This window comes from Parasteatoda tepidariorum, chromosome 6 (assembly GCF_043381705.1).
Source record: "Parasteatoda tepidariorum isolate YZ-2023 chromosome 6, CAS_Ptep_4.0, whole genome shotgun sequence".
Lineage (NCBI taxonomy): Eukaryota > Metazoa > Arthropoda > Arachnida > Araneae > Theridiidae > Parasteatoda > Parasteatoda tepidariorum.
This window is the reverse complement of record NC_092209.1, coordinates 2155759-2180468: the sequence shown is the minus strand read 5'-3', so window position 1 is coordinate 2180468 and position 24710 is coordinate 2155759. Positions and strand designations below refer to the sequence as shown.

The 24710-nt window shown below is 30.4% G+C and overlaps 1 protein-coding gene across 2 annotated transcripts in view; it reads right to left on the bottom strand.

Annotated features, from left to right (window-relative positions):
• Positions 1 to 24710, bottom strand: part of LOC107447565 (NPC intracellular cholesterol transporter 1) — a 98131-nt gene that overhangs the window by 57453 nt on the left and 15968 nt on the right. Inside the window, exons 1-2 of one of the 2 annotated variants that reach the window (XM_043049807.2) lie at positions 9810 to 10136; positions 1348 to 1522 (exon numbers count right to left, since the gene is read on the bottom strand). In XM_043049807.2, the coding sequence (XP_042905741.1) occupies positions 1348 to 1522; positions 9810 to 9869 (235 nt within the window). In that variant the 5' untranslated portion in view covers positions 9870 to 10136. Of the gene's footprint in view, positions 1 to 1347; positions 1523 to 9809; positions 10137 to 24710 lie in introns of those variants that run through there. The other variant, XM_071181910.1, reaches the window with a different exon arrangement.

Here is a 24710-nt window from a genome sequence, read left to right as displayed (position 1 = left end):
GTTTAGTACTTGTACTTTTACTTGTACTTTTTACTCGTTACTTTTTAAAATAAGAACTTTTTACTTTTTACTCGTTACTTTTTTTAAAAATACTTGTACTTTTACTCGTTACTTTTTAAAAGTAACGTTGCCATATATGATAGCAAGGCACGGGACCGAACATTTCGTTCACTATATCCGGGAGTTCACTATAAACCATGTTCACTATAGCGGGTTTTGACTGTATTATGAAAGCAATTTAAATCAAAAGTTAGAAACCAAAAATAAGCGAAACGAAATTTTAAAGATATGTATGTTAGCAAAAACAGCACTTCATCAGGGGACACACTGGAGCCTTTCTGTAGTCAGTGGTTAAACCAAAAGCTGATTGTGCTGAGACCACATAAGGGAAAAACTAAATACTAATAAAATGCAATACCTCAAATATTGAAATAAAGATAAAAATCCAATATTTGAATTTTTGAGGTATTGCATTTTATAATTTAGTTTTTCCCTTATGGGGTCTCAGCACAATCAGCTTTTGGTTTAACCACTGACTACAAAAAGGCTCCAGTGTGTCCCCTGATGAAGTGCTGTTTTTGCTAACATACATATCTTTAAAATTTCGTTTCGCTTATTTTTGGTTTCTAACTTTTGATTTAAATTGTTTAAAATATTTTATTATTATAGGTAAATTAATAATTTTGAAACTTAGTTCCGTTTTGAATTATTAACATTGATTGCATCAATAAATTAAAGAACGTACATTTTAAGGCTAGAATGTGGTATAAAATGTACAGATAAAATCCTTTAATTTATTATTACTTCTGTCACTATTTCCTCTTATTCTCACTTTTAAGACAATTCCCCCGTTTTTTGAAAAAACATAAAAAATTGCCAAAACAAGAGGGGCACCCTATTGAATGCCCCTTTTTAAATTAAAATTAGTTTCAGCTTGATTTGACTTTTTTTTTAAGTAACAATAAATTAAATAATCAATTTTATGACTTGTCCTTACTAGCAACATATATGATGTGAAAAAAGACAACAGTTAAAAAAAAAAAAAAAAAAGAATATTAAAGAAGTGCCCAAATTAGCATGAATACAATGAAAAATGATGATAAATATTCGAATTTTCATTAATAAAAAAAATTCGTAGATTTGTTCGAAACGATGCTTAGAAAACTTTTTAATAGCTACTTCAAAGTTATTCATACTAGTGCCCTTCCAAACACTGTCATGCTTATGAAGCTTTGTTTTAAACAAGGGCTGGAACCACAATAATCAGAGATCAAACTTTTAAAACAAAATACTGCATTTATGGGCTGTATCAGATAGTTAAGTTAAAAGAGATAGATTATTTCATACCATAGATAAAATCTGGACAGAGTTTATTTAAGAGATCAAAAGTTGTCATATTATTGGGTAAGGGGACATCTTTCTCTAAAGGTAATGCTGGACCATTATAGACACAAGGAGTATTTCCAAACCTTCCTTCACACTGTCCACGCATAACACAATGGCCATCTTCTTTTTCGACACCCTAAATAAAAATTATTTTATTTATCAACAGTTAGAAAAATCAGTGATGATCAACAATCGTGAGTGTCACTCTTAGCAATGCAAGCAATTCTCAATTCAAGCACTGTTTACTTCACTATAACAATTTGAATGAAATGAAAATAATCAGTTTCAAGCACTTCATTAAAAAAAAAATCATTCATTTAAATGATAAAAGGAAAAAACATTGTTTTAGATACTTAATCAAAGTTTCTATCCCCGTGGCAGAATCGTAGCGACACGGCAACAATTGTCGCAGAACGTTAACCGAGTTCTTGCAGAAAGATTTTTCCTTCGAGAAGTAAAAAAAAAAATTTTTTTCTTTTCTGCAAAAATTTTCGAAAGATTTTATCTTTTCTTCGAAATTATATTCAAAAGATGCTATTCTCTCGCGCATCGGAGAATAAAAAAAAAAATGCTTGTAATTTTTCATTTCTCATTTGAGAATAATGAATAATAAGGTAAAAAATTTAGTTTCCTTTTCTGCAAAAATTTTCGTCCTGTTTTTTGATGCAGTTATTACTACTGATTTCCACATAGCTTTTAAAATCCGATATTTTTAATACGATATTATTCATTACAACAACTGAACCTCGAAATGAAAACACGCATTTAATAAACCCTTTTTGAAGAGTCCAATTCGCGTGATTTTGCCGACCATCTTTTCTTTTTCTTTTTTTTCCGTTAGTACTACTACAAATTTCACGATTTTTTTTTTTTTTTTCATGTGATGATGAATTACAAAATGCGAAAAAGGAAATAATTAGTGTGTTATCTTCCTACGAAATGCGAGAATATAGCCCGTAATATTAGAATATAAAAAATATTACATATTCAATTTAAAAAACTATTTTATTTGATCAGATTCTTTTTTATTTATTCTTTAAGTTAACTCTTCTGTTACTTTGAATGAGTTACATGTATATCTGTTATTATTAAGTATCTTGCAGGAAGATATCAGTATTAGAGAAATATGTCGCAAAAAGCCCGGAAAAATTCTGCCGTAGAAGTTTCTACGATAAAATAATGTCCTATAATCCCAATCAATGATTTAAAAAAAAATTTAATAAAAAAAATTTAAAAAAAAAAAAACGATTTTCTTACTTTAACTATTAATGCCTAACCACAAAAAGTATATTACAATAAAAATACTGAAAAAAGTCATAATAGTGGAAATTTCTTTCTGCTGCCTACTAATTTAAGCTTAAAAAAAGCTCAGTATTTTTCCATACATAAATACTCATATTATTAATATATAGGATGGCAGAAAGAACTATCTTCTTTCTGAGTGATTTCCTTCAAATAACTTTTGACTAAAAAAATTAGGAAAAATTGATCTTAATGTTTATAATTTTTACTTTAAGGTCCATACATTTAAGTGTACAAATTAACAACCCGCAATGAAAAACTTCAAAAATAAAAATTTAGTAACAATTATGAATTTTTATAGCAGGGAAAAATGTAATTACTGTCCCCTCACTTATACACTTTAAAAGCAAGTGAAGAAAATATTCAATTTTTTTCTGTGAATCAAGAATTAATAAGTAAATATGGGAAAACATTTTAAATAATATTTAATTTAGGGGTGCACAACCTTTTTCAGTGAAGGGCCACATGCACAGTAGATTGACCAATGAAGGGCCGCATGCCTAAGTGTTTAGACCGACATATTGAAAGCAATTGTTGGTGGTGATTGTTATATAAACATCATTGTTTATATAACACTAAATTCTTTTTGTCGGTTAACCTTGTAATCTCTTTGCAGAAAATACAATACTTTAAAACGTTTAAAATTAGAAAATGCAAAACTGATTACTTAAGAAGGAAAACAGAATTCGAAAATCAGAATCAATTTATCAGAAAAAATTTAGATAAATTGAAATAATTTAAAAACTATGGAAAAATTGAAATTTTTTTTATCACATTACAAAATACAAAAGTCCATTTAAACATAGATTTTAACGTTAAATTTTTTCTTCATAGAATTAAATTTCAAATAAATAAATATTCTAGTTATTAATATAAATTCAAGTTAAATACTTTGATTTAAAGAAAGTTTATAGGGTTAAAAATGATTAAAACAAAACCCCTTAAGTGGAAAATAAGATTTAGCATTTATTAGGGAATGTACTTTAACTTTCAGACATTTTTATTTTAAATTAATAATAAGAGGCTGAGAGAGGGAAGAAAAAGAAAGAAAGAAAACACATTAAATTTTAAGGAACTATATTCCTTAATAATAAAAAACTATTAAGATACTTGTTTACAACTTTTTATGACGAATATATTTTTAACATGACACTTACTATTTACAATTAATACACAATCAATTAACAATCAATAAAATTTACATTACTTTACGAAACTTATCTTGATTAAATTTTTTATACAGTTAAAATTTAATGATATACAAATCATTTCCCAGCATATAATCATAAATGATATAAAATGCTCCAAGAAGGTAGAAAATGGTTTAAAAAATTTCTTAATGGTTATACTGTAATTTGCAAAATTTTTGAATATTGTGATAATTTTATCTACTTGATCATGTGATATTTTTTGAGCCATTAAATGAAAATGTAATGATTGTATTTAAAGACTACTCTGTAATTTTGAACAGGCCAAATTCATTCTGGAAAACAGTCTTTCGACAAAAGCTGTTGTTGTGGGTAGTATTAAACTTAGAGCAAATAACATAATCAGTTTTGGAATTTGTCCTAGATGGTGTTCTTCCTTTCTGGGTTTTTAAATCGCGGAAATACAAATAGCGATGTGTTATTTTTTAATTGCTTGAATACGAATTGCTATGTGTTATTTTTTAATTGCTTGAATACGAATTGCCATGTGTGATTTTTAAATTGCGTAAATAATAAACTCGATGCTTGTTTTTCAAATCGCGTGAATACGAATCGTGTGGCTTTTAAATTGCGAAAGGACTACTCACAACACTTGATTTTTAAAATGCATGAATATGAATCGCGATATATGGTTTTTAAAACGCGTGCATATGAATTGCGAGAAAAGTAGCAACGGATGATATTTTAAACGCCAGAACACGAATCGCGATATGTGATTTTAAATCCCGTAAATACGAAACGCGATGGATTATTTTTAAATCTCGTTAATGTTAATACGAAATGCGATGCGCAATTTTCAGATAGCGTAAATACAAATTACGATGTATGACTTTTAAATTACATGTGACAACAAAAAGAATAGGTTCGATGTGTGTTGTTAAACTTGCACGTGTTTATGGGACTAACGAATTATGCCGTGTTTTGATTTTTTTTTTTTGCAAAACGGACCGCGTTTAATATAAACACATCTCGGTTTTTTTTCCTGGGAAGGTGTTGATTTGGCTAAGATACGTAATTACTTTTTAAGTTACGAAAAAAAATTAAAGCTGAATCGAATTTCACGAGTTGTAATATTGTGTGAAAATATCAGGTATATTCTAAATCACAAATAAAAATGCAGCAATAACGGGAAAGAAGAAAAAACACTTTCGAAAAACCTCTTAAAAAATTCGTGTTAAAATCGGTACAACGCAAATGATAAAATCGGCACAAACAGAGCACGTAAAAAATAATTATTTTAATGCGCAATTCAAAACTCGCTTGCTGTCAAAGTATTAAAAATATCATAATCTTTTTAAATCACGGGGAAAACGTAATAACTACTAAAACAATAACCAAAATACTTTAATATTTTAGATGAAATTGGAGTAAATAAAGTCCATCAAAATTTTATGTAATTTAAATGCGAGATTTGAAATTAAAATGTCGCAATAGCGTATAAAAAATATCGGTACTTTCAAAACCTTGTAGAAATGTGTAGCAATAATTTCTAAAATAACGATTGAAAAATAATTTGATTTGCGATAAAATCGTTACAAATAAGCCATGTCAAAAAATGGTTATCTAAATGAGCGATTCTTTACTCGCGATTCGTAATAATATCGTGCTAAAATATCGAAGTTTTAAAAACCGGGCGGAAATGTGCAGCAATAACTGTTGAAGAAAGGATCTAAAGTCATTTAGATTTTCCATGAAGTTTGCACAAATAAAGCGTTTCATAACTTTCAAAAATCGCTATTTCAGAAACTACTTGAAAATGGGTAGCAATAACTACCGAAAAGTCATTGGAATCGGCACATACGAAAAGCGTCAAAAGTGGTAATTAAAATTCGTAAATCGTAATAATGATGTATTAAAAATATTGGGATTTTTAAAACTATGCTGAAATCCGTAGCGTTAACCATCGAAAAACTACATTGATTGAGATTGGGTGCGTCAAAAACTTAAAAGTGTAAATTTAAATTACCGAATTTTTTTTATTATTTTTCAAAAACAAATATTTAATTTTTATTTTTATTTTGTTCAGATTGCGGCCGCGGGCCGCACATCGAGGGTTGGCGGGCCGCAGGTTGAGCACCCCTAATTTAATTGAAAATTTAATTATATTTTTTAGAAAATAGATAATATCTAGAATTTTGGAGAAATATTAGGAATTTCTATTAAAGTTCTTACTTTTTCATTGCAAAAACATTTTTATCACTTATCATTTCATATTACCTTAAGTAAGATCACATTTTGTAAAGAAACACATGATAATTTAAAACCAAAACTCTTACTTGTATTTTTTAAATGTGCTTTTGTGTAGGGGAGCAATAATTATTATAAACTTGAAAAACACCACTTTTTATTTAATTTCAATATATCTATATTATATATAACTACACCATAAGCTTTATAATAATTTAAAAACAATACGGATACTAACAATATGTGTTTTGCATTTTAAAATAGATTTTTGTATATTTCATTTATATATTTCATGTGAACTGTTTTTGGTATAGAAATTAGTACTTTTTATTTGGGTAAAAGTTTTATTCTTGATCTTCTTTTTACTCCCTACATTTATACAATTAATCTAAAATTTAGAAATATCGACAAGTAATTAATACTTAAATTGCAAATTTCTATAATATTTAAAAATTCCTTTTTTTTTCTTTTTTTAATTACCCAAGCGGTTTGTTACTCTTTCAAACTCTTTTGACACTCTTTCAAACTCTCACAATTTTTTAAATAAAAACTGACAAAAAAAATCAAAATTACAAAATTCCGATATTAACGTTGTTAAAATTACAACTTTTAGTAATTCTGTAGAAATTCTAAATTATTCAATTCTTAATAAGAGTAAATAGGGAACACAAAATGGCCAAATAAACATTTGATTAAACATTTAAAAAATAAATAAAAATACAATAAAAACTATAAAAAAAATTTTGCTATTCAGCTTTCTTCTACAGATTCAGATGTTTTTATATTCTAAATTAAACTACATTTTGAACACAAAGCAGAAAGCATTTGAATTATCTAAACACTTGTATGTCGATTATTTTAACTTAATCTCAATACTATTAATATCACAACTTTGTTCTAAGTTTTAAATTTTTTTTTTGTTTTTATCTTTACTAACATTGTTCCTATATTCAAATAATAGTGCTCTTTATTATTAGAAACTAAACATTTAATAGCACAAAAAACTGAATCAAACATAGCAAAATTCTTCAAATAGTAAAGTAGTTATCGACTCTTAGGTAATTACAGTTCCCTTTAAATACATTTCAGATATGGCCAGGAATTACAAAATTATAGTTTCTGCAAATAAATGAAAACCTTTTTCATTTTCTTAATTAAGCTATCCCTATTTTTTAAAAATAAGTTGTTACACTTCATACATATTGAAAGAAAATTTCTTACAGGAAAATCAAGGGGCAGTGTAATTACATTCAATTAAATCATCAAGATTTTTTATGGTGAAATTATGCTTATTGATCCTAAAAGAATTAAACAGTAGAGAATTGTGTTCATTTTAACCTGGAAGTTATATTCTTTTTCAACGAGAGCCATCTATAGTATTTTATTGGCATTTTTAATTACTTGCGACAGTATTTACTTAAAAGTTGGGGACACATACAAAATTATGAGTAGAACAAATCAGTGACTGCGAAGTATCTCAAAAGTCGGGGAGTCTCCCTCTCTCCCTGTGCATATATATATATATATATATATACACAGGGAGGGAGAGAGACCCCCGACTTTTAAGTATATATATATATATATATACAGGGAGGGTGAGAGACCCCCCCCCCTGACTTTTGAGATACTTCCACGCTCACTGATTTCTTCTACTTATAATTTTGTATATGTCCCCAACTTTTAAGTAAATACTGTCCCATATATGAAAAAATGCCAATAAAATACTATAGATAGCTCTAGTTGAAAAAGAATATAACTTCCAGGTTAAAATGAACACAATTCTCTACTGTTTAATTCTTTTAGGATCAATAAGCATAATTTCACCTTAAAAAATCTTGATGATTTAATTGAATGTAATTACACTGCCCCTTGATTTTCTTCTAAGAAATTTTCTTTTGATTTGTATAAAGTGAAGTCTGAACTTTAAATTCATGATTCAAACTGTTCTAAAATTAAAAGAAAATTTATAAAATCTATAAATAATTTATCTCTCAATTACTTGTACATATTTTTTTTAAAGTTCTGTTTAATTGTTTTTCGTTTTTTATTCTGTTTGCTGTCAATTTTAACAATAAGAATTTTTCTCAGCGGTCAGCAACAGAGTCATATATTTATTCTGTGGGGGATGGGGTGAATAAAGGATGCTTTTGTAGGAGTTTTCACCAAGGAAATGTGTCCCTTCATTTATAAAATATGAGGGAGCTACAGCCCCCTCTGTCCCCCGGTTCCAGGAACAAATCATGTAAATTATTCTAAGAATATTAATTATACATATTCAAGCAGAAAGTCACACTATATTAGAATATTGTAATCTCTATTTCACTATTATAACATAGTAAATTACTTAAAAAGTTCAGAAGCTCTTGTTGGGGACACTGGATAATACAGACATTTTACCAATGTTTTATTTTTAAAAATATAATCTAAATACAAAATGCTTCTGATGCATATTTTTATTACTCCTTGTCAATGCTTTTAGCAAAACATACCATTAAATAATGAAAATAAATATTTTAATGAGAAATATTGCTTAAGGACACAAAAGTTATTGAGAGAATAATCCTTCTACAAAATAAATCTTAATACTAAAACACTTCAGCAATGGCTTTTTTTTATTTTAAAAAAGTAAGGCTTTTTCAAAAAAATAAATAAATATTGAATTAGATAGTGAGTAATGAGAACTTTCGAGTTAAAAAAAAAAAAAAACTTGATAATTTAATTATAATTTTTTCCCCCTTTAACTATTGTGGGAGGCTAAATACATCAGGGATGACAATTCTTTGGAAATATTTCAAAAAACTTACAATTTTTTAAAAAAGTCATATAAAATTAAGTAAGAATATACAGGCATCAAGTATAAAGGTACTTTTTCCTACATCAAAACATTTGCTGTCAAAATACATTTGTCTGAAAGAAATATTTTTCATCCCTTGTGAAATATAAAATAATGACTCTTTTTATAACTTGCATGTGATAATCCTATGAGTTTTGTAAGGAATTGTTTGGTTAATACAACTAATAAAACATAATTTTTCCTTTGTGCCTAATTAAGGTAATAATTAATCAACCAAGAAGGAATAAAAACTGATTTAATACTATGGGTGAATTTATAACTTAATTCTTTTTCAAAATGTCTCTGACAATATGAAAAGTAATATAAATTCTCAAAACAAGAAATAAATTAAAGTTTTCCAAAGAACAACTATGCCAAATTATCCATTAAGAAGCAACAATCATGCTAAAATATCTCCTAGGAGCAATTATATAAAATTGAAAAACAATTTAATTAAGGTTAGCAAATTAATGCAACAATAAGTAGGCAAAACTTATTCTACAGAAAAGAGCCTTTGGGTGTTATTGAGATAATAAAAGCAAAAATATACAAATCAAGAAAGTTAAGTGGAAAAAAATGTAATGGGATTACAGCAGTTATCTTAAATTAAATCTTTAATAAATTCGAAGCAATTCTATAGCCAGCATAATTTTTAATTTTCTTGTTTTAAGCTTATTTTATAGTTAAGTCATTTTTTTAATATTAATTTAAATAAAAACAATTATAATTATGGTAAAGCCGAAATAATGAAATTACATTACGTGAAAAAGTAACGTTTATATTACTACACATGAAAGTATTCCCTTTCTTTCATCCCTGGAGGGCATTAACTTTTTCGCAGAGGTAAAAGAAAAATAAAAGGAAGAAAAAGTGAAAGAAAGTGATTAACTTACGGAAGATCTTATGACGGGTAAAAGGAACACCAAAAATAGAAATTTTAGACAGTTATCCATGAGAAATGAATAAAACTTGTAAATAAAAGTCACAAATCCGATCACTAATCACATCATCATTCGTTTCTAACTTTCATAATCAAAATCAATAAAACGCAACAAGTATGTAAACAAATGTCCAATACCACTCCTCGTCAATTTTAACTTTCTCTGCGCATACTCATGCGCAATCTCTTCACCTCGTCTCATGACACGCTTTTTTTACACGCTCAGAATGACCTCTTAAATTTTTTTCTTCTTTTTTTCACGTTCACGCTCACTGATTACGCTAGCTTTTTTCTTTTACTAACCTTGTGGCAGCGGAATGATTCTTATTTTTCTTCTCGCTTTCAGTTAAATTACATAATGACACACAATAATAATATGATTATAGGACTGTTGCAGCTCAATTGAAGCGGTCGGATTTGTTTGATTGCTCCTAATTGATTAAAATACTGAGATTACCGCCTTTTTTCAACTTTAAGTTCATAAAAGACAGGCGTATTTCTGATAAAAAAAAAACACAATATTGTTATTCAATTTTAGCTGGTGTGATATTTTTTTCTGTAATGCCATAAATGACACAATATTCTTTAAACCCAAAAGCACAGTTTTTTGATTTTTTTATTTTTAATTTATTCATCTTTTGTTTAATTTATTCTTTTTATTTATTTTTTTTTCGTAAAAAAAATACTGATTATATAAAAATTGGAAGTACAGTTTAAAAATAAACTTGTCTATATTAAACTGAAAATTTGAGCAAATTCGTTTCTTGTTGAAAAACTGCTTTTTTTATTTTATTAATTTTTTATTGATTACAAGCGGGCTAAGTCCCCTGTTCGCTGCCGCTTACCAAGCCAGATAATTGCTTCGCAATAATTAGAGCCCCTAGTATAGTAGCCTTAGCAATAATTGTTGTTTCTTGACAAAAAACAGTTTTTCTACTAAAGGTAAAATTACTCTCTTAACCTGTATGAACTAAAAGGAATCTGTTTGCTTGTGCTTCCCCTTCCCCTCGTCTAAATATTATTATCTATTAGTAATAAATATATTTATATCTATGGGTGAACAGAAGTCATTTTTCTAGGCAATCATTTTTTAAAATAACATTTATATTGTAATAACATTTTATTGTTCAAACAAACTTGATGAGTTCACAACCTTAATTTAATATTTTCGCTTCCCAAACAGGCGGATATATTAAATACTGTTTTCTTGCATATTAACATTGTGCATGAAGCTGATCGTTAAGTTCTAAATCATTTAACAGATCTCTTTAACTGTAATTTATTACAGTATATTAATGCTATTGGCAGAAAAACAATAATTGTAAAACGGTTAATAAGATTAGACCACCTTTCTCAATAACTTTATCTTAAAATGAAAAATGTAGCACAGAATTACATTATAATAATAATAAAAAAAATTAAAAAAAAAAAAACAATTTTCTTAGTTTAAAACTCTTGAAAAGGGTAATAATTGCAGTACAGAAAAATAACTTTAAATTAGGGATACAAAAATACTTTTAGAAAAGGAATATTTGTATGACTTTTATTAATGTTATGCTAACGACAACCAAAACAATATGGAAATGAATGAGGAAAAACTGGATCCTACCACGTGATTTTCCGGCCAATAAAAATGCACGGACAACAATGGAAAACTGCGACACCATTATTAGATTTTTACATATACACTGGTTATCATAAATTAAGGAAAAATCACAAAAATAGCGATAACTCTTTCAAAAGTAAGCCAAACCGTGCAAAATTTGCATATGTTGTCCACTAAGAGTAGCTGAGTAAAATTGCAATATGCAAATTAGTGGCGCTGCACTCGGCTTACGTCATCTGCCTGGAGCATAAAAGTCCAAGTTTGAGAGAAAGCACACAAATTTTACTGTGATTGCGACATTGAAAATCTGAGATAGCCAATTCGTAATAATGACCTCTAGGCATCATTTGCCTGAAGAACTACGATGGAGAGCCATCGGGAGACTAGAGGCAGGGCAGAGTCAATCAGAAGTGGCCAGATGGCTAAATGTGAGTCCATCTGTGGTTCATAGACTTTGGAGGCAATTTCAAACCACAGATTCGGCATCTAGGAGGTTCAGTCAAGGACGGCCAACTGTTACGACCAGTGCCGATGACCGATATTTGACATTAAGTGCACGCAGGAATAGAACCGCTACTCCGACACATCTTAGATCCTCTCTTGCTGCAGCCACCGGAAGGTTGGTGTCAACGTCAACTGTGCGCAGAAGGCTCCACGAAGGTGGTCTGTATGCGAGACGACCAGCCATTTGCGTGCCGCTCACATCACGCCATAGGAGAGACCGTTTGCAGTGGGCCCGACAACATGTCCACTGGACGTCAGATCAATGGAGGCCTGTTCTCTTTACGGATGAGTCCAGGTTTAGTCTAGAAAGTGACAGTAGACGTTATTTGATATGGAGAGAACCTGGGACCCGTTATCATCCATCAAACATCCGTGAAAGAGATGCATACGGAAGAGGCAGTGTCTGTGTTTGGGGAGGCATATCCTTAGGAGGGCGCACATACCTCCATGTCTTTCCAAGGGGAACCGTGAATGCTCAGGTTTATCGAGACAACATCCTTGATGCTTATGTGCGCCCATATGCCGGGGCAATTGGTGATTGCTTCCTGTTACAGGACGATAATGCAAGACCACACAGAGCTCGCATTGTTGATGATTATCTTCAACAGGAAACAATTACTCGCATGGAGTGGCCAGCTCGATCCCCGGACTTGAATCCTATCGAGCACGTTTGGGATGCTCTAGGGAGGCGTGTATCTGCCATCAATCCGCCCCCTCAGACCCTTGCCACGCTTGCAACTGCTTTACAAGAGCAATGGCTCTCACTTCCTATTGAACTGATAGACCGCATAATTGAAAGCATCACACATCGCTGTTTGTGCTGTATTGCTTCTAGAGGCAATCATATTCCATATTAAAGGTACTTTTTCTATTGCAAACCGATACTTCCAATTTGTTTATTTTATACATGTGCTAATTTCTATACTACTATTAATGTCTGATAATTTCTTTTTATGTTGTTTAATACCTTACTATGTGTTGTATATTGTGGGTAAGTTTCATAAAATTCCATGTGTAATTTCTTGAGTTATCGCGATTTTTGTGAATTTTCCTTAATTTATGATAACCAGTGTAGTAAGACACTATTTATAAATTATCAATATACCACATTAGCTGTGCGGAACCAAATTTTATGAATAAAACTTTATGACCTTTTAACTTAGTAAACATTATAATAACAATTACCAATTATATACGTTAGTCGAATATAGTATATAGCAGGGCTCGAAATTAACGGTGATAAGGTACTTAAGTTCATCTCGAACCACCAAAATCACAATCAGTGATCCCACGGGCCAGCAGCTGATGTTATGGGGAATAATTTGCTGTTTTGACTTTTAATTTTGCGTTTTAATCTATATTTTCCCACCGAAAAAACATGTTTTATCATAATTTAAGCATTATACATTTTCTGCTTCGCAATTTCCATTTAAATTCACTTGGTAAACGTATTAAGAAAAATATCTAGAAACATATAAACAAACTGGAAATATTTTTTAGTTACTCGAAAACCATGGCGTACTGCTATTTGAGTCTCAGATAGTAGCCCGCATATGAGTGAAACTTCTGTATAATGTGCACACTTAACGCTATTTAGTCTGGAATGAATCAAACAACTTACATCTTTAAAATGGCTTTTTGGGTGAAAATTAAGATGCTTCATAGCTAGTTTAGGTTAGAGCTTTTTTAATCATCAGACTAACCATGGAAGATTTTCCTCTGAATAATGCGTTAAAAAGGACCCATAACAGCTCGTTTGCACATTGAATTTGTATTTTACGAGGTCGGTTCAAAATGATAAGAGAATTTAAGGCCAATTTATTTATAATTGGAGGTAAAAATATTCACTCTATTTCGAAAACAATACATTTATCAGCTTTAGAACTAAATGTAATTAATTAAAATATTACCCTGTCCTGACAGTAAGGATATCGTGTTTCAGCCTTAAAATCGAGATAATTAATTTTTTAAGTGTTAGTGACATTAAGAAAAAATTAGAAGTTTATGTTCTACATAGCTTTGTATCGGTCTTTGTGTTAAGTTGGAAATATAAAGTGAAAGAATTGAAATCTTTGTGAAAGAATATAGAATGTGTCATTTAAGAGGATTGATACTTGATGAACTTTATTTACTTGAAACAGAATGGAAAGAACAGTTATTAAAGTAAACAAATGCTACGTTTGTTCAACAACCAATCAGGATCGATTGAGATACCCACACTACGTCACTTGCAGGTGTCCTATTGTAAGTTATGCGGTCTTCCGTATATTTGAACAATTCATAAGGTCTTCTTTGTAAAGCCGTTTTTCAGCCACACTCATAAATATTTACTCAAATAATTTATGTAGATGCGTAGAGATGGTATAATGGTTAAGGCACTGAACAGTCATTGTGAAAAACTGGAGTTCGATCCGGAATGGCAACTTGAAGCCCACCGAGCTTCAGATCGGTGGGTACAAGCTGGTCTAGAAAGTAAAAGCGGCCCTTTCTGCCGAATGTTGCCGCATGAAATTGTAGGGCCTGAACCAGCTTTCGCACAACAAGCTTTCGCGGGCATGCTTTTATGTTACCGAGATGTTTATTCGAGAGTGTCCACAGGTTGAAAAAAATTTTAATGTGATGGAGAGAGATCGAAGAAACAGAATGTTTTAATCAAAAAAGAAGAAAATCTTTGAAAATTAAAAAGTTTAAAATATTAAAACCACCCAACTCAAATCCTACAATTGAAAAATATAAAACTTCAAAAAGTTTCATATGAAACACTTGTCACCACTTTATACATTTATCTTAACTATGTGATTATTCGTAATTCATTGCTACTTTGATGTCCTTTCTTTTAATAAAATGTCGTCAGATGACGTTCTGGGAACTGAAAATAAACAACCATGACACCTTTCAGATGATGAGATTCCAGCTGTTTCGTTTTTTTGAATGGGTTCGAAGATTTTAAACTGAAAACAAAAGCGCCAAAGAATACCTTGTCTTTGAGTCTTATCATGCGATGGAGCGGGACGAAAAGTTATTTACGTTTTTTCCAATTTATATTCAATCAATAAAGATAATATTCTTTATCTGCGCACTTAAAATGAAGAACTAGCAATAAAAAAAAAAATATGTAAAAGAATGCCAATAAAAGATAATCATTTTGATGTTTATTTTTTCAAGTATGACAATAAGGTCTTCAGCACTTGTTCTCGATATGTGTCAACAATGAACATTTATTGCGTTGTTTTTACGTTTATTATCTTTAAGAACAATGATGTTTATAGGGTTCAATATGAAAAAAATTTATTTGTTATTATTATTATGTCTTCAAGGAACCAATTTATAGGGGGATAAGGTATATTTAGTAAGCTGTAAATAAAAGTAATCATTTTATACCGTAAGGTATGCACCTAATTAATTTGTAATTAAAGCGACATGTAGTACAGACCGGTGGTATAAAAACCTAGAGCAGCGATTCCTCAAATTTTCTTCTGCATTAGGTATATACCAGTGGTTACCAACTGGCGGCCCGAGGGCCGCATTAGGCCCGCAAACTTTATTTTTTGCGGCCCGTGAACTAAAATATATTAGTTGTAATTTTTTGAGGGACAATTTTCGTAAAACATCTATATAGGTTTTAAGTACTTTTAAGTTTTATATCTTAACAATTTGATATGTGTTGCACATTAATTGTTAGGTGCACATTAAAGTTACCGTAGCCAGAATTTTTAAATAGGCAATTAAATATTTTTAAAAATCTACTTTTTATTTTAATTTGCCATTCAATGCTTTTGTTTTGTACAACTTGATAAAAATCTAACAGTAATATTTAATGTTCCTTCAAACATAAAAGAGTCCTACATAAAATTTTGATAAAGTTGCAGCCCGCCATTTGACTGGTGTTTTTAATTGCGGCCCCCGGCCTCATGTAAGTTGGAAACCCCTGGTATATATCATGCCTTATAGATACAGTTATCACTAATTTATCGTCAGCGTTAAGTGCTGTGAATTCTTCATTGGGGGTTATCATCATGAATAGGGAAAACTGCCACGAAAAAGATGTAATGCTTCCTTGCAGCAGCATCTTTCTATAAGAAAAGTATTGTTGATTTGAATTCTGAATTAGTAAGGAACGAGTTGAGAATAAGGATGAGGTCATCACCCTTAAGGTATAACTTGACGATGCTACACTCTATCGAATGCCTTAGAGACATCGAGCATGAGGACAGTTATATTTGGCTTTACTAATATATTCAAGAATATTTACAGGTTTTTGAGGAATCCATATTGCTGTTTTCGTATGCCATGAAGATGGTCATTCAGTCTGTGTTGAATGATTTTTTCAAAGATTTTTGACAGCATAGGCTAGTAGGAAGCAGTAGTTTTCTGGAGAAGAAGCGTCATTACCAGAGCTTTCGGAAAGAGAATGATATTAGATATCTTCCATTCAGTAGAAAAGTATTAATTTTTTTCGCTCGAATAAAAAATGTTTGTAGGCAAGCTAATTTTATTATAAGGCATGTTTTTGATAATTTAGTTTAGATTTCGTCATGTCCCGTCACTTTTCCATTGTTTAATTTGGGAATAATACTAATAATTTCAGTATATGTAATGAGTTCAATAGTATTTGTATATTTGATAATCTTATCACAAGTTTCGTCAACAAATTTGTCAGTTTACGGGCAAAAATGTTTTTATTGTTGTTAAATTGTTCTTCCATTGTGTAGGCGAAGATTTCACCTCTCTTTTGTTTAGTTGCGGCCCGTTTTAGAGGAGTGTTAAAAAGGGATTATTTAAGAATTCTGATAGTCATTTTCCAAATAGAATAATTCAGCAGTGTTAAAACTATTTAGTTTTTTTCTTACAGGGTTCATTTCGGTGTATGGAGCACATGGATCTGATTTCTTCTCAGAGTTGATTGAGTTGTCTTGTATGGTCAAGATTGAAGTTCAGTTGAAATCTTTTTCTAATTTTGTAACCTTTAATAAGCTCTCTAATATGATTTCGAAGTCTATAGCTGTTCATACTGGCGGGAAAGAGTTCTGTACATTCCGCACAAGTAGTTATTATGCATTGGTAAGATTAGCTATTGCAGATTTAATTTCATCATAAGTAGAGAAATCCTATTGGTCGATAGCGATAAAACTACTACTTTTGTGAGGTACATTTCTATACATGTAGGCTTACGACACAATTTTAAGACGGCACTGGCATAATTTATTAAATATTGGTCCTATTGCTTTGAAATTCGAAGTTTCCGTAACTATCATTGTGCTGCCACGATTGGCACCAAGTCGGTAAAAAATGTCGCCAAACGGAGTCTCCAATAAGAAATACATTAATCGTTATTTTCTCTCTAAACTAAGTTAGAATTACACGACTTTCTTGAAAAGTTTCTAATTAAGCTGTTTATTTAGAGTCCGTTTGAGACATTTAGCTGATAACAAAAGAATATCCACAAAATTATACACGATATTTACAAATTCATAACAATACGTTCAAAATTGTCTTTGTATACTTTTGTTGTTATTCCGCCGAAAGAAGGTGGGGTCGTCATTTAGGGTTTCCAGAGCCGAAAAAAAAATTAGGAGCTGCTGCACTAGAGCGTTCTACCACCGGTTCGCGGATTAAAATTCGTATTGGAATTAATATAAATTTTATTTATATTTAAATAGGTTTAGGCTTAAAATATTTTTCATTCTAAAGAGTAAGTGAATGATCAGAAACAAACAGGTCAAAAAATTGTTTAAGTGCCACAATTTTGTATACCTTAAAATTATGTCATTCATTTCCAGGTCGCGATAAAACAGTTGGAATATTAAACCGGTTCTTCGAGTGAATAGGATTGAAAAATATTGCTCCAAATGTCAAAGGTCAATTAACGCCTGGTAGGTCAGTTTTACAATACAATTGGGGTCAAATTGTTTTTGCATTGAAAAAGAAGTGGTTGTTAGTGATGGCTAAGTCTGGTGAATATGGTTGATGATGAAGAGGTTCTAAAACTTTACCGCAGTCATTTGTGTAGTATGTTGTCAAGTCATGCAATAAGATAGTAGTTTATCTGTTAACAAATTGATGCTATTTTTTTAGGCTATTTTTGTTGCATCATTTCTTCGATTTGTTTGCAGCACATTACTAATGTAATGATCTGATATGGATCAGTTTCAGCATTGACCTTCCTTTCTTTATTTATCTTTGATTCTAGGAGACCTTGTCGCTCACTTGCAAGGTCAAAAATTACTTGTGCGAAATTAGGCACACCAGTTTAATACAGTCTGCTGCGCTAATCACGTTAGAGCCATATACATAATTAATGTTTCCCAAAGTCCACTCATATTTCATAATGACGTGAATTGTTGGCCCATTTCAATATTTTTGTAATATTTTAGAGCTTACACTGACATTTTTCAGTCGGTGAAATGCGTAATTTTACACAAATAAATAAATAAATGTGATCATTGGGTACCCATTAGACAAAAGTTTTCTTTCTATTATTATTTTTACCTTTTCTTTTTTTTTCTCAACAGATTTTCACAACGCCACACTATTTCAAGTCGTGGATGCATTGCAAAAACTACATCGATTGATATTTGTCCGCTTGTCGTCCAGTGGTTTAGATTTGTTTTCAATTCCAGCCAATATCGTTCCTCGAATTCGTTCATTCTATAAAAATTCTTTCCCTTTTTCAGCGTTTATATTTATATTAAAATCTCAGCCAAGACAGCAATAATTAATAAGTTAATCACAAGAAAAGCATTAATTCTATGAAAAGTTCAAAAATGCCAATTGGTCAAAATAAAAAAATAAAAATTTCTGTCTCAAAAATTATTTTCAAGAAATTCTAAAATAATCATCTGTTTTTTTTTTGTTTTTTTTCTTTTTCTTTTTTTTTTTTATGGTGTTGAAATTGATTTTGTCTAACTACAAATTTTATTCTCGATAGCCTAATTCTACTAACTTTTTATTTCCGCGCTTTCGGGTTTGTGAAGGTGGAATCTTTCAAGAGAAATTTCAACCAATATTTCAAGAGACTAGCTAGAGAGCTTAAATATCAGCAGGAGTTTTGTGCCATGAGGTAATATAGATTTTATAATATAGAGTTAATATAGATTTCTCTTTGGCTAGACGATAGCGCTGTTTCACCAAACGTTCAGAGGTGTGAAGGTAGCGGATTAGACTAGTATTGTATCGTATTACTAGTACAGTACTATACACATTATATCTATAATTAATAGCCTTTCGTTGTTTTTTGTCCACAATTTCTAATGAATTCTATTCATAAAGCTTAGTAAAAATTGTCAGTCACTTATGGTTCCAAAAAAAANGAACTTTTCAGAGTCGATATGTTCTCGAAATAAATGACAAAAGCGAGTTTTATATAGAAATATATATATATATATATATAAATTCCTAATTTACGCATCGACTACTTACCGATTTTTATACCTAATAATAAAATAACAATTAAGAATTTAATACTAAAACATTTGGAATCCATTTTTCCTCTTGAAGTCATGAGGAAAATATGTAGTTTAATTACGTTTACTCAGACCAGACGATGAAACTGTTTTACGTGGTTTGCAATAAATAGAATGAAATTTACGCTCCAGACAAATAGCAAGAGATGTCAAAATCTGTCTGAGAGAGATCGCATGCACTATTATCGATAAAGGAAGTGAAAACTAGAAGAGAGTATTTTCCAGAAACTTGATAGTAAATAATAGAATAATCGCAATCTCTCTGTATTAAAAAAAGGGACTGTTGTTTCAGAAAATTTTCACCGAGTATGCTTCTCACATTCATAACTCGAAAAATAAAAAAATAATAAAACAATAGAAAATTTCGCACTTCTAGAAAATTAATTAAGGAACATTCTCATATCAAATTGTTGTTGCGGTTGTTAATTTTTCGGTTATTTTATGTCGAAGTTAGAGATGGTTTTCTTCTTCTTTCTTCATTTTTTATTTTTATTTTCTTTTTTGTTTAATTCAGCATGGCAAAAACTGTTAGCAGGAGAATTATGATTGATTTCAAATGCTTGAAAATGAGCAACTCGTTTAAATTTCGAAATTAATTTGCATCTAATTGTGCCTTCCATGGATGTGGTACTACTTATGATGAATTTCCTGATTATTTTAAGTTTGGCAACTAAGTTTTTTTTTAAATATTTCTTATGTCTTTATTCGACTCAATGTAGATCATTCGAAAAAGAATGTTTCCCCCCCCCCCTCGAGTTAACTTATGCTAATTTTCAGATCATTAAAATGAAATGTCAAGATGAGAAAAACGACTTTTTCTGACACCTGCATTCAAGATTTTAAATTCAAGATTGTTGTGTATGGAGAGGGGGTGCCAGGGGCGCCCATATGTTTGAATTTAGGGAGGGGGGTGCTCATGAAAGAAAACGACAAATAGCTTAATGAATTAAAAAATTAATGAAAGAAAATTTTATCTATTTAAATATTTTTATCTTAATTAGCTGAATGACCAATTAATTAAATTAATTTCACTTTTAATTATACATGATTAATCAAATACGGATATGTTTCATTAAGCATATATTTTCTAGGAGTGGGCGAGCCCCTTCAGCCCATTGCAGCATAGGGGGTGCCATTACTGAAAGAACCCCTCCTGATTAATACGCCTAGTTGTTGACGTTAAAGGCAATCTGTTTGCTTCCAGAAAATTAGCTTTACCACAAAAATTAACGTTAAACGGTAAAAGAAGTGGTGGAGAAAAAGAAATGCTCTCATCAATTAAACTTATGAAAAATTCGTCATGCTACAGAAACAAAAAATGCAATTGATTTATTTTTCTTGATATGAATAGGATTTCGTGGTTAGATTGCCTTAAAAAGTAAAAGTGGTATTTTGTCTCAAAAGAAAAGAAAAAAAAAGAGATAAAGATAAACCATTCATAAAACGTTGCAATGTAGCAACTCAGTTGATTATTTTCAAAAACCTTTTATGTTCGCAAATATCAATCTTCACTTGCACAGCTACATATTCGTTATTTTCTAATGTATATGTTGTTGTAATCAGATTTTCTCTTTAAATGATAGCAGAAAATTTTTCATACTTTCCAGAATTTCATTCCATCATACAGTGGCGTACGCAGAATTTTTTCAAAGGGGGAGTTCATAATTTTCTGAAGCTGCTAAAAGAAATTCGAGTATGTAATAAAGCACGATTATTTCCCTAATTTAGACAGCTACATTGTTTAGTTAAATTTTGGTTTGATTTTTTAAGTTTAAGAACATAATGTAATACCTTCTCGCAAGTAATATCTTCTGAAAAAAGTCCAATGTCATATGGGTGGGAAGTAACACTTTGAGGGCCACTTTCACATTCATCAGGTTTTGTTATGCTAGAAATGTTTTCTTCAACGGAAGTATCACATTTCTGTACAACAGAAAAACTTACATTGTACTCCGTTCCCCCTTTTATATAATTTTTCACCGCATCTCCAAAATTCTCGAATTGTCTCAAAGACGACAGAAGGTCTCAGATTCCAGAATCATCGCGTAAAGACCTCGCGAATGACAGCCAGTCTCGAAAACTATCGCGACTGGCAGAACAGAAAAGAACCAGTCCATAACAGTATCACGTGAATTTGGTTTCAAAAGTACAACCCTAATAGTAAATGTTTTTTTCAGTATTCTGAGAAATACCGTGGAAAAAAAAGGTAGGTATAAGGCAAATCAAAATAAATAGTCTTAAAAAATAATACCCGCATAATTTCTACTAAATTTTTTTTTTTTTTGCCATTTTGTCTGAGCTGAAGGGGGGTGTTCAAACCCCTAAACTCCTCCCTTGCGTACACCACTGCAATCATATAATTAAGAATTTAACAAATTTTATGATTATATATTTAAGTCCAACCTCTTGAAACTCGTATTTTAAATAATGTTGGAAGTATGTAACTTGCAAAAAAATAAATAGATAATAAAACAAATAAATAAACTCATGAATGCGTTGATAAGTTCTTTATTTGAAACTCTTAATTGTAAAACTTAATTAACTTTAGATATTTTAATTTCTTACTGAATATAAAAATCTAATGATGGTGTCGTAGTTTTCCATTGTTGTCAGTGCATTTTTATTGGCGGGAAAGTCATTCACGAAAGCTACGAGCTATAGGGGCGTTGTTATTTGTGTTTGTGACGCAAGCTGCTTTTGCTTTCCTCAGTGAAATAGATATCCCACAATTACAAATTGATAATTTGTAAGCTACAAATCGTTTGGGGTCGCCCCCTTTTGCATGGTGGACGCTAGAGGAAGGGGGTTTGAACGGCGAGAGGACCACGCGTCTGGTCAGCAGAAGGGGAGATAAGGAGTGATAGATTTATGAGGAATTAGAATGCAGAACGCATTATCTTAACAATTTGTTCTTGTGGAATATAACATTTCTTTCAATTTGTTTTTGTGGTATATCTATTTCATTGACGGAGAAAACTGCTTCATTGTGTTAAATAGCATCATAAATGCCAAGTGACACGGAAGATTAATCTTTATATTCGTGGGACGAACTTTTAAAAGCTTGTTTTGTTTAACCTTATAACGTAAAGTTACTGAAAATTATAACAAAGCATAAAAAAAAAATGGAATTATTTTAAATTTTATGAATTAAATCGGTATATGTCTTTCAGTTTTGTTCATGATTTTTGAAAGTTGATTAATACCAATTTATTGTTTATTTACGAACGGTTATTCAACTAGTTTTCTTCTACATGTTAAACTAATTTGCGAAATAACGTGTTCACTTTCCACCAGGTTTGCACAGTTTCGGGTCACACATCGGAAAAAAAATTAAGAAGTTTTGCTAGCGGCCAGTAATTGCAATTTTAATGGTAAATAAAACATGTAGTTGCTGAAATTGTAAAAAAGAATTATTATTAAAAAAAATATATTCATTTTTATTTCTTTTGAAGCATTTTTCAAAATAAGGCTAACATTTCTAGAATAAAGAAAAAATTTGTCAAGTAAGGCTTATGCTAAATTTAAAGTACTATTATTTAAAGTAGTATATAGTTGTACTATTAAAACGTTGTCAATGAATAAAATTTAGGGTCTTTGAACCAGCAATGCAACTGAACATTTATATTTATTAACAAACATAAAATTTATTCATTACAAAATAAATCTAAAATATTTTTATTTTCTGTGAAAAAGTAGCGATTGACAGGAAATTATTTAAACAACAGTGGTCTGAAGCAGTCTAGTACAAGTAGTGAAGCTACTGTAGTCTCTACTTTTTTTCGTAATAGTGTAGTGAGCTATTTTATTAAAAAAAGTAATGCAGTGAATAGTGCGATACACACACACAANAAAAAAAAAAAAAAAAAAAAAAAAAAAAAAAAAAAAAAAAAAACGGTAGCTTGCAGCGATTTCTAGAAATTACTTTTAACGAGTAAAGAAACGCGGCTCTAACATTATCTCATTTTTCGAATTTGATGGGTACAAATCTTGGCGGATTCATCAATGGATGCAATAAAAATGAGCTGAGCTGAGCGCTAACAGGATTTACTTATTTAGAATCGCGTACAACTAATACTTAAATTAGCCATTACAAAATGTAGATAATTAATCACTTTGATCTCACATGTGAAAACATTGATGTTTTGTAAAAGGAAGGGAACGTATTTTCGATGTAGTACTTCATTTTTTAGAGGAAATACAAGAGCATTAAACAATTAAAAGATTTCAAGTATATTTAATAATTTCACATTCCTCAAATTAAATATTACTGACGAGAAAGGCGAAAAAATGTTAAATATCAAATTCGAAAAAAATATTTTGGAATAACAAACTGGTTTATGTAAACATGAACAGAGATGCCAACTGCTCCGGACACGCCAAAATAATTAAAAAAACGATATATAACTGCAAAGTAAATATTGCAAATATTTGACTATTTTTGAATGCTTTTTTAAAGGTATAGCATAATATAAGTACTTTAAGGTGGTGAATTATATAAGCTTACGAATTACTTAGAAATAGTGGTGGATAAAAATCTACTAAATTGAATTTATTACATCAAGAATCACAATTGATAAACTACCACTTTGAAATATATATTTGCTTTCCGGAGCAAGTTGGCATCTCTGCATGAATAAGTATTTTTTAATTATTCCCTTACATTTAATGTAAGTTCGTATCCTTAAAGTAGTGAAGTAGTTACTACAATTATAAAGTAGTTCGTTGCCATTTATAAAAATAGTTGTAGTTAACTACATTTGTATTTTCTCGCCCTATGGCCAGTCACGACTGTTCATTTTGCCTTATGGGTTACATGAAAGAGAAAAAACCAGTCGTTTTCTGAAAATTGTTTTAAATTTTAAGATCGATGAATATATATACTATATTTCCCCCCCGGAAGAAATGCACCTAAAATGAGTACTTTCTGCTTTACGTGAAGTGAATGGGAAAATCCATTGACAGAAGGAGTCGAAGGCGATTTCTGAAGGTCGTCTAGTGAGGTTAAAGGAAATATTATCAAAACAAAGTATTTAATAATGTGCGATGCATAAAATGTTTCCTCAACACCACAACGCTGTAGAAATTTTTCATAGCAAATTCTGTTGAACCACTCGTCATGGACGGATCGTGAATTTGTGGGGCCCCGGGCTGAAACTACTTAGGGGGCCCTAATAACCATTTTGTCAAAAAACTGTTTTCTATAGTGATGTAGAGAAGTAGATAGAAAAAAATAGGACAATAAAATAATTTTATTTATTTATTTTTTATTTATGTATACAAA